At 42.0% G+C, this 16,946-nt stretch overlaps 1 protein-coding gene across 5 annotated transcripts in view; it reads left to right on the top strand.

The window, feature by feature from the left end:
* SLC24A3 (solute carrier family 24 member 3) overlaps positions 1-15,968 on the top strand; it is a 269,195-nt gene extending 253,227 nt beyond the window's left edge. For all 5 annotated transcript variants that reach the window (XM_084850757.1, XM_084850755.1, XM_084850753.1 and 2 more), the window contains one exon: positions 327-15,968. In XM_084850757.1, coding sequence (XP_084706883.1) covers positions 327-476 — 150 coding nt within the window. In that variant the 3' untranslated portion in view covers positions 477-15,968. The remainder of the gene's footprint in view (positions 1-326) is intronic.
* Positions 15,969-16,946: the final 978 nt, after the last annotated feature.

Below are 16,946 nucleotides of genomic sequence, written 5' to 3'. Positions count from 1 at the left end.
TGGTGATAGCAACATTGTCCCCATTGGCATCTATTAAAGTTGGTGCAGTTGTGGAACATAACATGCAATATGATAAATGCACTTGGTGATTCATAGGAAGCCTCTGTTGAACTGTTCCAATTACCAGAGAGTCTGGGCCAAATAGTGGAAGAGGACAGAGGAAGTGACAAGATATTGAAAGAGGAAGTGATCAGATATTTCTAGGAGGAGGTTGGTGGAGAGAAGAAGGTTCCTGTTGGCTCCTGTGTAGGTTTAGGTCAGCTGTAGCTCTGTCCATGTGTAATCTTTGGAAGTGCTCTAGGAAATAATTTCTTGTCTGTTCGTAGGTGTTCGGTGTTCACTTGAATAAGTGGAAGCTGGATAAGAAGCTGGGGCTTGTGTGCCTTTCCCTCTACGGCATCTTCTTGTGCTTCTCCATCATGACAGAGTTTAATGTCTTCACTTTTGTGAATTTGCCTATGTGCAGAGATCACTGATCATGTGGACAGACTGCTGAGAGGCAACTTCCTTCTATACCTGTGCAATATGAAACATGGTTGGCATCTCCAAGCAGTGTGTGGTGCCCCATGAAGGCCGTGAAGTACACCTCTTCACTGTTCATCGGGTCCTCTTCCTGTCTTGGTTTGGTCTCTTTCTAAGCCACCCCTTCACACATATAGACACACACCTGGAAACCTCCTGCATTGATGTGAAGATTTACAAACTCAGATACTCTGAACAGTGATTGGCAGTCTACGTGAACTAACTTCTACCTGGCACTGAGCCAGAGAAACTGAACTGCTACAGTTTCTTCTTCTTTTTTTTAACTTATTTGATTGAAGACTAATCTAATTTATGAACTGAGATTATAGCTAGGATACAAAGAAGAGGGTACATTGTATTGGGTGCTTTTTCAGGAAAATAGAAGGAATCTGTTTTATTCTTTTTCCCAGACAAGCTGTCTTGCAGCTTTCTGAGTGCTCAATTTCACTGAATGATCCTAAAGTCACAAATGGCGCTGTGGGAGCTGAGTTCCAGGTATTTGTTAATAGGAATGGACCTTGTACCTTTTAAAAGAAAACATGGAGGTAGTACAAAATGGCTTCCTTACAGGAAGTAATATATCACTCAAAGGGATTTGAGAGGAACCCTAACTGAATGCAGACTATAGAGTTGAACACTGCTGCCATTTTCTTCTTAACAGCAGAATTTGATTGCAAAGTTGTTGTATTTCCAAGCAATAGTTTTAGGCCTACCAGTCCTGGCTGGCTAATGAGGTGGAGTCCTGGTTTTTAACTGTCAGTAATTTGAAATGCAAAGTCACAAAAAAAAAGCCTGGACTGACCTCTTGTGGTTTCTCAATAATTTTAGTCTCCATAGCACTTTTAGATTGAAAAGTGCTTTGTGACCCTCACCTTCTTTGCTCTGACAACAATCCTGCAAGGTAAGTCATTAATATTCCCATAGGCAATATATTTCAAATGGGGGAACTGAGGCCAAGAGAGAATGATGTGCCAAAGGCCAGTGAGTAAGTCCAGGACTGAAGCAAAGTAGTCTGGGTCCAAGTCAGAACACAGTCTACTGGATCATCAGACTGGCTCTCAGTATGGGAAGGGAGGAAAGGGTGTGCATTAATTGAGCGGGAAACATAAGCACATGGCGCACATTTTTTTAAAAAAGTTGCTGTAGACACTGGTTTCTGAAAGGCATATTTTGCACAGATGCTATTGCTGATGTTGTTTGCCACTCTGCAAAGGATACACTGGACCTGGATAAGACTTTTTTTCATCTTACAGATGAGTCCGGCATGACCCACTGGGAAGTTCTCCTATGCAAGCCCCATTTCAGGAGCCCTTCCCTTTGGACTGTGTCTTCTACCTGGTACAAAATTACTCAGAATTTATCCTATCCTTTCTTGGAGGCTGAGGCGGTGGGGAGCACTTTGAGTTTTGAGTAGCTGGGATGATTGTGAAACATCTGCCATTCCATGTTCCATTAGCCCTGCTGTCTTTGGTGTGGTTTGCTCTGTTCATATTGCAAATGCATAACACCCCAGCTGAGATACCCATTGCTGTCACACTTTCATAGTTCTCAGAACTGTGTGTTCCTGATGGTTACACAGCGCATTTCTGCTCTACATGGTATCAACGTTCTGTTTATAATAAGGGATTTCCCGCTAGGCAAATGTTTGAGGTATATTTTGTCTATGTCACCAACAAAGGCAATTATTAACAGAAAAGCAGCATAAACACACGTTTCAAGTAAAAGCCTATCTACCCACCAGTTTGCACTTTTACACTTGATTATTTCGAAATGAATTTTCTTGGGATAAATAGTGTGAAATACATTTTTCATATCTGCTATCTCCCTTCATCACAGCACCTTGCTTTCTCTTATGATGTCCAAAGTGAGCACTTAGTAGTTGCTGGAGTTTTCCTTGTTTCTTGGGTCAGCCACATACATGGCTGGTCTGTGGGCAGCTTCATAGAGTAAATGCATTAACACATGGATATAGTTCAGTACAGAATGGATGAATTTATTTGCACTTCCCTTCTCCTCCATTTCTCTCTCTCTCTCTCTCTCTCTGTCTCTCACACACACACACGCACACTTTTTAAAGTTTGCATTTCTATGTCAGACAATTGGAATAACACTGTCTGAGCTCCTACACCATTACGCTAGATAACATTCTAATCATGAAACAGTCCCATTGCCTCCCCAGTTTTCACCTTCAGTGAACATTTTTACACATCAGCTTGTCTGTTGATGAACCCCCAAGCATCTGTCATAAACCTGTGTGTGTTGCAGAGGATTCTGGGGCATCTTCTAGGACACATACTTGGTTCACTTGGGGAACTAGCCAGGCTTTTGGGGGCTTAAGTGAGAGTGGACCCTAGAACAGACCCAATGCTTCCTTACGTTGCAGGGGATGAACTTGTCATTCAGAGACGTTTGTCCACCATTATTGATCTTCTCACTGAGGACTTCCTGATATGCTGCTGCAGAACCCCAGGATTTCCCAGAATGCTGTTTGAAAAGCACTGTTTTTGGCATCCTTCCGTCATACTTTCTTAGAGGTGTTTTTAATTAGATCAATAATAGCATCCATTCAACCCACTTCCCTTAATCAAGTTTTACCACCCAGAAATACATTTACATTTTTAAAAGCTTCTTGATTACTCCCTCTCTTGATTGCATAATAGATAATATTTGGAAAACAAATTAACATCAGGATCTGTTAAATCAGAATCTCTTTCAAGTATTTGTAGGGTAGCTCCAATGGAGCCAGTTGGATCTATTTCTATGAAATAGCCTTTATCTACCCCATGGTACAACACTGTATTAACTGCTCCAAAAGGACCTTTCATGTTGGAGGGAATCAAATATTATAAGTTCCATAGCATTAAATTATCAGTATGACAGACGTGCATTATGAACGCAAATCATGATACTGAACAAATCAGGTTCAAGCTGGGATGGGATAATGTGGGTTGCATGTCAGCACTGTGAGTGATGACCATACCTGAATTGAGATCTGGAATGTGTGTTCTTCAGCTGATCTTCTCTGAGATCTGTTGCAGGAGCTGGAGTTGGGGCCTAAAGTGCAATAAGGAGAGGGTTCTGCTCTCTAGACCAGGCAACAGTGCAGAAGGCCAGAATCCTGGTATTTTATACCAGGCCTGGCCAATCCAGAGGATTCATACTGTCAGCTAATTACAGGATCTGATGTTGGACAACAGTGTTCCCTTTTGTGCCTGCAGGGCTTAGAGCTGAGCACACACAATGCCAGGTAACCAGCTTCAGCCCATGTCAGTGTGGAATCCTTGCCAGTGTGGATGCAGGCAAAGTTCAGTGAATGGTGAAGTGTGTGTGTGTGTGTGTGTGTGTGTGTGTGTATCTGAGTGGGATTGCTTTGCCCTGTATCAGTCTGTTTGGCTCACTTTATGGAAGTGAAGTCATAGGTTTGAAAGCTAGCAGTCTGGATGCATATTGATGTATTCACCGAACACATGTTCAGCTCTGCAGAGTTCCACTCAACCCGCATTCTGAATATGCCAATTTGGTTGGGTTAATTGGCCCTTACTGCTGGTACAGACAGGTTTTGGGAAGACCTGAATCCCTGCTACAGTCTAATAATATTCAGATCTCTGGGTGAATATAGGCAACCAACTGCCAGTTGTGGTGCACGCTTACTGTAGTAGTTTACTTGGTAAGCTGATCATGTGTATTGTCTGCCAGGTGGTGAAGAGAATTGTACCATTCCCTCTGCTTTCCCATTTCATTACTTGGAAGGACCATACCAATGGCCAACATACTGAGTGGTTGCATGCACACTATAGTGAGTTACCACTTGGTATATGGTGGTCTGTATCATCCGCCATTTAGGGTACAATTCCACAACTGTTACTCATGTACAAGTCCCATTAAAAGGAATGGCATTTTCTGGCTAAGCCAAAACTGTTTATGCCGTTTCATTTTCATTATTTATGGATAACTGTTCTGTTTTTGTTGTCTTTTCAATAGCTTCTTGATACTTTTGCTATATATATTTTCCCCAAAGTCAGCATAACATATCAGGTTTGATTACGACTGCAGATGTTTCCTTCTTTGTTTCTGAGCTAAAATTAATGGAATAATCTTCCATACCAAGTTGTGAACAGTTTTAGTTCAAAGAACAGTGTTCTTAACCTAGCTTTATACTACTGAATGGTCTTGCTAATAGCCACAGCCATGGAATCACTACATACCGAAACAGAGACATAACAATAACCCCTCCGCACACAATTTTTTTCCCCTAGTTTTCATCTTAGCTATTATATCAAACAATGCTATGGAACTAAAGTACTTTTGAAATCTCCCCCGTGACAGATTTCTTGGTAGAATCCAGTTTTGAACTATCTGTGTATGTGTGTGTGCGCATGTGTGTGCGTAGGCTGAGCAACATGGTCAGCTCTCTTCCCCTTGACTGTACTTACAAGATCTCCAGTAGTGCCGAAAAGTCAGAGTTTGCTACTGCCAAAGAGAATACTGTCTTTGCAGTGTTGGAGGCAGGGGATATGTAAAACAGATGTAAATAAGCATGACATTTCTAACTGAAAATTCACTAATGTTCAGCTGTTGGTTTGGTGTTGTTTTTTAAATGTTCCTTATGACTTTGTATCCCAATATATAGTAGTTGGGTAAACTTGACATGCTTTGCATTGCTTCTTTGACTGGCGAAACAGGAAACCTGTGCCAATTTTAAGTATGCAAACTCCTAAGAAAGATTAAAGATGTTGCTAAAGATTATCTGCAGGCCCTATTGTATGAGCTAGCAAGTAGGCATTCAGGGAGCTGCACCAGTGCAGTCTCACAAGCTACGATGCCATGCTGGCTGGCATCATGAGCTGGGCCAAGCACTGGAGGAACAATGCAGGCGGGAACTACTCTGCCAGCCACAGCCACTATTACCACATGCAATATGGCATAGAATCAGAGAGGTGCTGACAAAGACCTACATCCCAGTCCAGAAATAATACAGAGTTTAATGTATTGGTTTCCTGGGCATCCTCTGGATGCTCGATAAGAATCTGGACCGCGTAGAAGGCGTTTCTCTGGCACAAGGCAATGGCACCAACAATGCACGAAGACCCGGAGGCCTCAGATCCTTTCATGATCTTTGTACCACAGATGGGGCTACTCCCCATTCTGAGTGGAGAATATTGACACAGTTGTTTTAAATACCTAGCAGCCTAATTTTGTACATGCCTACTCGAAAGTAACTACCGTTTAGTTCAATGCAACTTAGTCCTATGTAGCTATGTGTAGGATGTTGCATTAGCCTAAGAACTTGCCAAACTCAGGAGGAGATTTTGTCAGACTAATTATCGTTAGATGCTTTTCCAGAACATTCTCATTGATTGTTTTAGCTACAAAGAATAATAGCTTTTGGGAGTAAAACATAACATTTGAATCTGCAGTTACAGAAATATGTGCTAATGAATAATCTTTATTTTAAGTTGTTTTAATAGACAAATGACTATAATACAGAAAATATTTTTAGTTCCTAAGAAGCCAAAAGTTTATCTCGATATGAGGAGAATCCTAAGGAGGGAGAAAAGAATAGCCAGGCCTCTACCCCAATCAGGCTGACAAATGGTTAAAGTCATGAAATTCAGGAAGATGTCTTTCTTTATTAATGCATTTTTCAGCATCTCCCAGAACCTGATTGATAAGCCCTGGGACAGAGGAACTGGGTATCAGTCTAGATCCTGATTGGCTCAGGAGACCCCTTTGTATGGAGAGCTCTACATGGGGCCTCTTTGCATAGCTGCCAAATGTGTAGCTAATGGGGTGGGGTGGCCACCACACATGGCAGGGGTCAGGCTGTGCAGCATGACCCTGTGGCTCCTCATGTGTCTTTACCCAAGAAGCAAGTTGCTCAGGCTGATGAGTAAGCTCTGGGGTTCGGACTTCATAGGGCGCAGTGGACAGGATGTTTGCCTTTGGGGTTAACTGATTAAAAGTGCTCTGGCAGGCTGATATTGCAGCTTAGATGGCGGCCTTGAAGCACAGAGCTCTATCTGGCAGCCTTGTAGTGAAAACAGAGAACTAGCGGCGGCACAGGCTGTAAGGCGGCACCAAAGCCTTGCTTCTAGAAGCTCTGGCTTAAGACACACACACATTAATTGGCATTTTACAGGATTGTACCACCTCAGTGCAGGTGGGGAGAGTCAGATTTTTGAATGGTGTCCTAATGTGTGTGTGTGTGTGGGGGGGGTTATCTTCCATGTGGAAAACTAGCATAGGAAGGGTTGGGTTTGATTTTGCTTCCTTTGTGGTGTGCTAGTTTTCTCCTTGTACAGATTTTAAAATTTGTTTTACATGTGGGAGTATTAAAAATGGTATCCTCCATCTGTAATCTGAGGTGGAACAGTTCTCTAATATGCCGGTCTGTATGTCTTAAAATAGGGCTCCGAGCAGCAGGGCTGGTTTTGTGTCTGTCTCTTCTTCAATAAGAAAGAAATTCCAGTATTTCTGAAATAATATTTATGGATGGTATCCTGCCACATTCCCAGCCATTTTTCTGTCTTCATACTTCCTCCTCCTGCTGCTTCCTACCTGTTCTCCTAACAGGGGCCCACCCAGGACAAACTTCTTATTAACTCGTAGTTAATATTGCAAGTAGATAAATAGGTACCGCCTTGGCGGGAAAGGTAACAGCGTTCTGTGCACCTCGGTGTTCAGTCATGCCGGCCACATGACACGGAAGCGTCTTCGGACAGCGCTGGCTCTTCGGCTTAGAAACGGGGATGAGCACCGCACCCTAGAGTCGGACACGACTGGTTGGTGACACCTTTAATAGGATGCAACAGCTGGCCCTACCCTTAGGCAGAGTGAGGCAATCACCTCAGGTGACAGACCCCGGGGGATAGCAGCAGCCCCCTGGCTGTTCTTCCTGAGCCCTCTGACCATTCTCCTCTGTTAGAGGACTGTCGTGTATATGCCATATAGCCTGTCCTGGGCCCCCTAAATTAGACAGCTACCTCAGTTGCCGTGGAGGACACAATACTGTAATCAGTCCTGAGCTACGATTCAAATGCCAGTCTGGCTGGCTTCTGTACATTGAATTGGAGGGAAAGGAGGCTGCCATCCTGTCCTTCATCTCAGGCAGAAAAATGTCCTGGGCCAGCCCTGCTGAGCAGTAAGGCTTCAGTGGCTCACTACCTGTGCCACTAACGTTCTGCTGACACAAATTGTAAGTGGTGGCACAGACACCAATGTCTTGCAATTGTCTTGTAATTCATAGTTGATTTTTTTCCTCTTTCAAATTATGTTTTCATATTTATTATGAGCTGCTTTGGGCAGGGTCCACCATAGAAAAGCACCATATAAACTACACTGAAGTCGGAACATCCACTTTCCACAACTCAAACAGCTTATTCTGCTGCTTGTGCAGTTCCAGCCAGGGTGTACAGAGATCTGCAGTGCTCAGAAGTAGCCCTGCTATAAAGCAAGGAAGAGATTGCTCCTCAGGGAAACGCATTTTGGCACCATTAAGGGGGGCAGAGTGAAGGGCAGAAAGATATGACCCTAAGACCATTGCAACCAATGTGAAATTATGGAAATGGGGAGCCATGTGCATTTTCCACTTCAGGCACTGAAATGTGTAATCTATTAAGGTCAGTGTGGATTTGCTCATAACCTCCAAAGTCATGGCCAAGCCCTAAAGTTCTGAAACACATTGCACAAGATTCTGGACTGAAATTGTGCAAATTAACAGAATATGTTGTTTATTTTTATTTTTAACATTTAACCCTCTCTCTTAATGTGGCTATAGTTCACGTTATGAACTATTAACTATGGCCACATTAAGAGAGAAGTAAGGGTAGAAAACAAAACATTAAGGTAAGGGTAGCAAAAAGAAAAGAAAAGTTCTTGCATATCAAGCTGTATAAATTAAAGAGGCTGTCTGGAACATTTACTTATAATAGCCTGGAAGTTTTCATGTCTTTTTTATTATTGGAAATGTATTAAATGTTTATTTATTTTTATTAGGGCTGGGTGGATTCTTCCCTGTTCTACGCTTATCCTTTAATTTTACCTGGGGAAAATGGAGTAATTTTACATAATCTGTCCACTAGTTGTTCAAAAATTAATCTACTTTTTAGGGATTAGAAGTAAAACCAGTGGAAGCTCCTGCACCCCTCCTGAAGTGGATCGGGCCATATTTGCCCTCCCTCTTGTTGACAACATACTTTGAATACTTTGCATTTGTGTAATACATAAACATGTGGAAACCTGCTGCCATGTTCTTCTCATGAGGCAGGAGCTTCAGTATGCCTTTGCCCCTATCTCCTTTGTATCCTGAATGTGTTCTGGATTAGGCTGTTTTTAGCTGAATGTGTTCTTTATATGCTAGATACCAACTTGTAAGTCAGTGGCCCAAGCATATTTAATGTGCCGCAGGATCAGAACGGTATCAGTGAGTGATGCTTTGAGGTTCAAGTCATGAAATTCAGGAAGATGTCTTTCTTTATTAATGCATTTTTCAGCACCTCCCAGAACCTGATTGATAAGCATAGGTCTGCTTCATATGGTAAAAGTTCCTATACAGAATTTTGTGTAGGAATCAGCCTAAAACCTACATGGAGACTGCCTCACTAGTTACCTTCATGAGGTGATTAACAATAAATAATACTTAGCATGCATGTTGTTCTTTTCCTAAGTTCTCAAAGCATTTCCCATACATTATCTCTGTAATCATTACAGAATTATTATTAACCATAGTCCAGTATAATTATCCCCATATTAGATATGTGGGCTGAGTCTGAGTCAAAAATCATGGCTTGCCTTGTGCTATGTAATTTCAGAGCCATACTCTGGCCTTGGACACCCATACCCAAATCTAGACCTAGAGTGTGCATTCCCCAGCCCAAGGTCCTTCAGGTAAGTAGCTAGACCTGACAGCTGGAGGAGAGCAAGCGGAAAGTACTCAGCTGTTAATGAGGCAAGAGCAAAAGGCACAGCTCCTGGTGTTTATACCAGGCCAGGCTTCATCTAGAGGCTTTATACCACCTGCCACTCTCTGGGGCTATTGCTGGACACTGTCGTTACCTTTTGTGCTTGCACACATACAGTCCAGAGTAGCTCACTAGACTAGCTCCTGGCCTTAGATGGTGAGGGCCAGGGACAGTTCCATGTTTGTGGGGCCCCTTGGCAATGTGTCCTTCTATGTTGGTGGACTTACGTGGTAGCAGGAACAATAACCTGATCAGTGCTAGGAGGTTGGCTCTGGCACCAGGAGCTGCCATTTTAATTTCCTATGCTGCCCCTAATCTGGTGTCGATCTGGGACATTGTGAGAAATTTAAATGGCAGTTCCCAGACCCAGCCACTTTTTAAAGGGGGGCTCAGAGCAAGCATTGGTAGTGGGCCCTGCCCAAGGGTGTCACATGCTGACACCAGCCTTGAGGGGAGCCCTGGTTCAAACCCCAGAGACCCTGACAACTAGTGACTTCGAATGTGGTTTCCCACCACACGTAAAATCTCATTCATACTATTATCAAACATGACAAGCCACGTGTAAGTTGTATGCTGATTGCTGCATCAAAGTGCCTTCTGTGTTGGACCCCTGTTAACATATGAAATGGCCCATGCTCTTGGGTGATAGAAGAAAGAATACAAGGAAACATAGGTTCTGTATGCATCTATGCCCTCTGTTTCAGTTCTTTGTGGCTTGGTTTGTCCTTCAGTGACCATGTGCTGCTGTTCGTGCATTACCAGTGTATTTACAGTTCTTTCCTTTAAGATTGCAGGCCGTACTATGGCTCAGGTTATTTATTTTTCTTTTAAATCACACTGGATTATGAGCACAGATTACTTTATACCCCTACACATGCCACTGATTTTGCTGGACTATAGAAAAGAAACAAGGAATAAACTTCAGAATGTCAGCATGGGATTTCAATGTAGCCAGGTTTGTGCAAGGTCAGCATCCATTGCACCAACCCTAAAAGAAAGACATAAGGTAGGGATAGGCAACCCAGTGCTCTCCAGATGTTTTGGACTACAACTTCCACAAGCCAATCTAGCATGGCCAATGGTCAGGGATTTGGAAGGCACCAGGTTGCCTACTTTGACATAAGGCATCTCTTTTGGATTGCTGAATAAGCACGTATGTGCAAAATTAGGCTGATGTAAAAGACACAAACACACAAATGGGGAAAAGCCATCATAGTAAAAGAGGATTCAGAATATAGTCTTGCACAAGATGCAGAGCACACCAACAATTGCAGCTATTGAGGGCCAACCCTGATGTGAGGAAGCCACATTTGTTTGTTCATGTATCTGCCCCATTCATGCAGAAAGTATTGTTTACAATAAAAAGCGCATGCAAATAAGAGGAACTGAATGTTTCCCCCACCCCATCCTGCCTTACCTCACTGTGTTCTGTCACTTCTTCCAGCCTGATACCAGAATTGGGCAGGGCTGGGAGAAAAAGGCCTGAAGCCTCAGGCTGCGAGGAGGTTAGCCAGGGAAGGGTTCAGCTCCTCTCATTTCCTGTCCCTTTTTCCTTTTAAACCAAGGCCTCCCCACCTCTTGCTTTATACTTGAATTAACTTGTTTGGGGGCAGATGCATAAACAATAAATGTGGCTACCCTGTTATGTCTAGTTTGGCCCTGAGCAAGAAGTTTGAACCAGCGCAGTGGAATTCTTCATTATTATTTTTTCTTGACCTACCATGCTATGAAACTCCCCTCAGGTTCAAAAGCACTTCCCTGAGTGGCGTAATGGTGTGTGTGTGAGAGAGACAGAGCATGTGTGTGTGCGATTCAAGAAAAACCAGTTTTAAGTCCTCTTGGTATCAGGACGCTAATTTCACCGTTCTTTGGATCCTAGCCCATAGCTTCCCATAGGAAGAACTGGAATGGACCTGGCAGTCCTTGAGAGTCTGGGGAAAATGCCAACAGGGTTCATAAGTTGTGTGACATTGGGCAACACAGAGCAAAGGCAGGGGGAGAAATTAGAGGAAAAAAATCTGACGATGTAGCACATATTCCAACTACCCTCTGGTGACCAAGAATATGTGGAATCCTTCCCCACAAAATAGAGGGGAACAATGGTGCTGATGTCCCCTCCTCTTCTCAGGTGTACATTTGAATTACTATATGGATGGTTGCTACAGCACGTTGTAAAGTGGTGTTTCATGTCCCTGCAGACCCAATTCATTTACTTTCTACTCTGCAAGAGAGACATATTTGCTGTAAAGAGATTTGATTCCCATTGCAAGGCTCAGTTCAACAGAACACATGAGCACATGCTGTGATTTAAGCCTGTCTTTTGGGTTGGTTTCTTAGGACTCTTCACACATTATGCTTTTAGATTACCTGTCTATGCTGTTTTAAGTGTAATGCTTAGAATGGCAAAGTGTGGATGTAGCCTACACACATCGATTTCATGGCCCAGTTCTCAGACACAGATATCTGACTCCCAAGAGAACCTCTGTGCTTTTTTAAAGAACTGTGAGAATTAGTCATATGTCCATAGTATAAAAGTAATCACTATAGGTGTTAAGCCAAACTCAGGAACTAGAGCTATACAGTCCAGGATTTATTTATTTTAAATTGGTTCTTTCCTTTTAGAATGTAGCCAGCAGAACTAAAATATGGAGAATGGCTAGTTGCATGACCATGCAACTCTGTTGGAATTAAAGGGTTACCATTATGAATAAGTAGAATTCAAACTTATAACCAGGAGAGTTCTCACGTTTCACTGATAAGTTGTAATTTTTACACGAAATTTTCTATTTATTATTTGATAAATAATAATAAATGTGATACTAAGCAATAATTTTATCCTGTTGGGCCAATCAAGTAGTCTCTTGCATACGCAGAGCTCTAAACACATATACAGCGTTCCCTATTTCATTCCATGGAGTTCTACGCATGCACAGGGATGCCCACATTTACAAGAGCTCCATGTGTGCCTCAGAATATATAAAAACTATACTGTAGATGGTTGTAAAGGATTGCAGTCCAGAAAAAGACAGAGTCCTTGAGGCCTGCAAAATAAGGTAGTCAAATCCTTATGTGGTAAGACTACTTTAGACTGCAGATGGGGGAAGCCATTGTTTTTTTAAATGGTCCTCCATGTACAAAATTCCCTGGAAGTGGGGGGATGAGACCTGGCACATTAGGGAGAAATATTCTGTCCCAGTCTATTCTCTGTTGTACTAGTTTTCTATTTTCAGGGATATTTTTTAAACTTAGGAGGGTATTTTCCACCTGCATTCTAAAATGGCGCTGTCCAATCTACCATCTCATTCCCACATCATCCTACTGTATATGCAGATGAGGCCTAAGCTCCATTGAAATTAATGGGACTCAGTGGTACTTAATTCACCTTTATTTGCATTCTGCTTGATGATTAATGCATTGAATAGCATATGAGCATCATTTGCCCATTGGGTCTGATGGTGGAGGTCAGCTGAGACAGAGCAAAGGAAAGGCCAGAGAGGAGAAGTCTTCCCCCTGTTCCACCCCTTGGGAGGAATGCAGAGTGGGGCATGTTGGTGGGAAAGGGAGGGGGCCTCATGTCCTTCCCCTCCTCCACTGCAATGTCTTGTCAGTCTCAGCTTGTATATAATCCAAATCCTATTAGCAGTGGTGTCCTTCCACAGGTGCTGCTTCTATCTTGGCCCTTTGCTTGTTGTGCTGTAGTAGTATAAGCACAAGCTTTTGCTGCCACAGTCGGTTCCCTTCCATTGGGTCTTCCTCCATGTCTACAAATGTGTTGTCTCACACTGGAATTATGTGCTAGGATGTAGCTTTAAGTTGTACAGAAATGGGCAAGACAAATGGAATTAACCTATTTGTTTCTGTCATACAACAAATAGATCACATATCCACTTGTTGCCAGAAAATAAGTACCTGTATTTTGTACTTTCACAGTATTTAGATTCCCAAAGGAGGAAGCGGCATTTTCAAAATAGAGTTTGCACTAGGCACAGAAAAAATTAATCTTATTTATATGATTCATATCCTATCTGTTTGCCATGTGAAATGAGGTATGCCCACCTTTTTTAAAAAAAGTGATCGTTGACTGTACACTGACTATGGCTTGGCCCAGCTGGATGACTGCAGTTTTCACAAGTACTTAAGTGCTGTGGAAGACTGGACACCCTGCACTAAACAATATTTCAAGCAAATCAGTTGTGCATTAGACAGCTGGACACATTTCTGTCCTTATTTTTTAAAAATTGAGAAGCATAGATTTATATTCAGGTTTGTACCTTACATACTTTGTTTTATATGAAGCCCCAGCACCACTTCCCCACCCCATGGTAGCTGGCTGCCATCTGCATAGAAAAACGGTTAGTTACGGCTGCTGCTGAGCTGATAATGCTGCCAACAGTTTAAAGGATGATTGCTCATGTTTATAAGCATAAAAGATGATGATTGCTAGTTTTTCATATTTGCATCAGGAAGTAAATGGTGATATAGCACGCCAGTGATATGTATAATGTATCCGATCAAATTGGGCATACCTTATCTTTGTAATGTTTGTAGCATTTTATCATTAGTGTTATTGCTGAATCAAAGTTTCTTTCTTTGACTATAAGGGCAGTTTTCATTTGTGTGCAGTGGACGATTCTTCATATATTTATTTTATTTATTTTTCATTGAGAATGTAGGTTTTGTGTCAGGGAAGCAATCCTTATCCTGGAATGATATGTAAACTGACAATTAAATTTGAGCATATGCTTTAGTTCTGTAAGAACACCACTCTAAATGAGCCATCTGCTTTTGTGCTTGCTTGTATCAAAGCTTAAAATTGGAACAGTTTAAATAGTCTGGTCACAATGTTTTAGGATGCTCTCCTGCATAAGAACCACTGAAATGAATGGGAAGTATGCAAGAACTTATTGCAATGGGCATTGTGCAGGATAACTTCCTGGTGGGTTGTGTCCTTCATCAATTGTGTCAACTTCTGAGCTAATCTAAAATCATCTATTATATTGCTATATTTACTCCCATATACTAAGTCATGAACATATTATACATACACACACACACATGCAGCCTAGAGCTGTCACACCTCTATACGGTGCATACTGATTGTACCTTTGCTCTTTTTTATAAGCAGCACAAGGTAGTAATGGCTCAGGTTTTGCTAGTACATTTGTGCGTGCATGCATATGTTTATACAAAGCACCAAAGGGTCACCCATCTCCAGCCTCACAGCCCTTTTTTGTGATCCCTGGTGTTTCAATAAAGTGGAAAAATAAAAGAAACAATAGAATGTTTCCAGACCAATTATTTTCCTCCGTGTTTTGAAATTAATTATAAAAATAAAATAATTTGTAATTCACTCTTAGGCTTATCATGAAGATCTGTATTCAGATAAATGGAGGAAATATTTGGAGTGACCTTAAATGTGGTGTAAGCTTGTGTTCTTTGGCAAATATGAAAAGGGAGAAGAGGATATCTCTTCCATGCAGACATTTTAAATAGCCTTCAATTCATTTCCCTCCACATATACATATACAGTAGTATAACATCACTTGCACATATGTGACAGTATACTATTTTTAAAAACCAAGTTGAAGGCTCTTCAGAATGTACATATGGACAGGGCAGTGGTTGCTGTCGGCTCCTTCTACAGCTGCCAGTAGAGAAGCAGCTGTGGGTTTGAGGACAGCTCTTTGCCATCTCAAATCTTCACATACAACACCTAACAGCTTAGGCAGTAGCAGAAGAGAAGGTGTCTGTTTCTCAAGCTCCTCTCCCAGCCATGGGAAGAGGATATTCACACACACTGTCTCACAAACCTAGATATTTGTGCACTGCAATGCCCAACTATTGAGAAAATTAACGAGTGAGCCCCAATATCTACCCTTTGGATATGGATTCCATGCACCTTTTCCTTCTTCACCTCAGTGGTGAAAGCAGAGCCAGGAACATCCGTATGTAAGCAAAGAGCTGCCCTCAAACAAATGGGAAAATGTGTGTATTGGACCTTTGCATTACAGAATGCAAATGGAACTTTGGATCAGAGTTTAGATCAAAGAGACAAAAGAGTGTTTTTTGCACACAAGTGGAAAGCAAGTGAGAAGGAGTTAAGCATCTTAATTGAAAAGATGGTTCATAAAGAATGTCAGCAAGTCCTCCATTCTGGAAATCTAAATTTTGAAGTGATGTGCCTGAAATAATATTGGATCTTTGTAGTACTTAATAATCCTCATCAGTTGTGAATTAGGTTTTTCTGTAGTATGTTTTTTACTTGATTATGGGGTAAAGAGAGACAAAGGATTAAAAATGGGGCATGCAATCCACTGGGAAATTCTCCCATACAAACTTCATTGAAATGAATCAAGTGGTGCTCAAGCAATACAGTTGTGTTCTTGGGCAGGCCTCATTCCTTTGAGTGGGACTTGCACAGGAGAGCCTCTCGGTGCCCCATGCCAACTGGATGCACAACAAACCTTTTTTGTTTCACTTTTGAGCGTGTATAACTTCAACCTGAACATTACGAAGAGTCCACTAGTATGGGTGAAGGGTTGATAGTGCAGCCCAAATAGCAGATTGTGATCAACATGAAGAAAAAGAAGGGCTATTTGGGCCTAGTCAGAGCCAGCCCTACCATGAGGCATCTGCCTCAGGCAGCAGATTTTGAGTGTCATGAAAGGACAGCAAATCCTTATTTAATTTAGTATGATTTTTTTTAACTGCCAGGAAAGGGGAGAGGTACTTATGAGATTTTCTGTCTCAGATGCCACAATAACTTGGCTGGCCTTGGGGCTGGGGGAGGGGGCATTTGCTGGTCTGGCTCAGGCAACAAAATGTCTTGAGCCAGCCCTGGGCCTAGTCTTCATGTACACCATTCATTACCCTATGAAGACAACATAAAAAGGTTTTATATGAGTTTAAATGGAGTTTGCATCCATTTTGAAAGTCTACAATCACCAAGCAATATCAAGAATCATTGGCCGAACGAAGAGTATGGCCCCTTGACAAGAAGTCTAGTCTCAGGAGCAAAGAAGTTACAAATTAGTTTTCAGTAAAAAAATATTTTGCTGTTAGTGTTTCTAAAAGCTGGCTAAATGCATCTTAGACTGTAGTCCTAAGCACACTTCCTAGGGAGCAATCCTCATTGAGTTCAGTGAGACTTGGAGCTCTTTCACACGGAGCTTTTATCCTGCAATTGAAATTGCTCTTTCACAGAAGTTTGCATGCTCTTTACATGACGCCATGACCCTCCAGGGCATCTCCTGCACTAAATGCCCTTTGTTCCATTTTTAAATAGATCGCAGATAATGAGCTATCAAATTACCCCGTTGTGTTCTGCTTCAGTTTCCTCCGTGAAAAGAGTTAAAGCCAGGAGTGAGATCAATGAAAGATAATGGAAGACTCAGATACAGGGAGAAGGAGGGGGGAAAGGAAGGGTGTGTAAAGGGAGTCAGTTGTGATCCTGCATTTAAAACA

The sequence above is a fragment of the Heloderma suspectum genome, chromosome 4 (genome assembly GCF_057233095.1).
Source record: "Heloderma suspectum isolate Gila_16-S chromosome 4, 16-S_ref, whole genome shotgun sequence".
Taxonomy (NCBI): Eukaryota; Metazoa; Chordata; class Lepidosauria; order Squamata; family Helodermatidae; genus Heloderma; species Heloderma suspectum.
The sequence above is the reverse complement of the archived record's forward strand: the minus strand, read 5'-3'. Positions and strand labels throughout refer to the sequence as shown.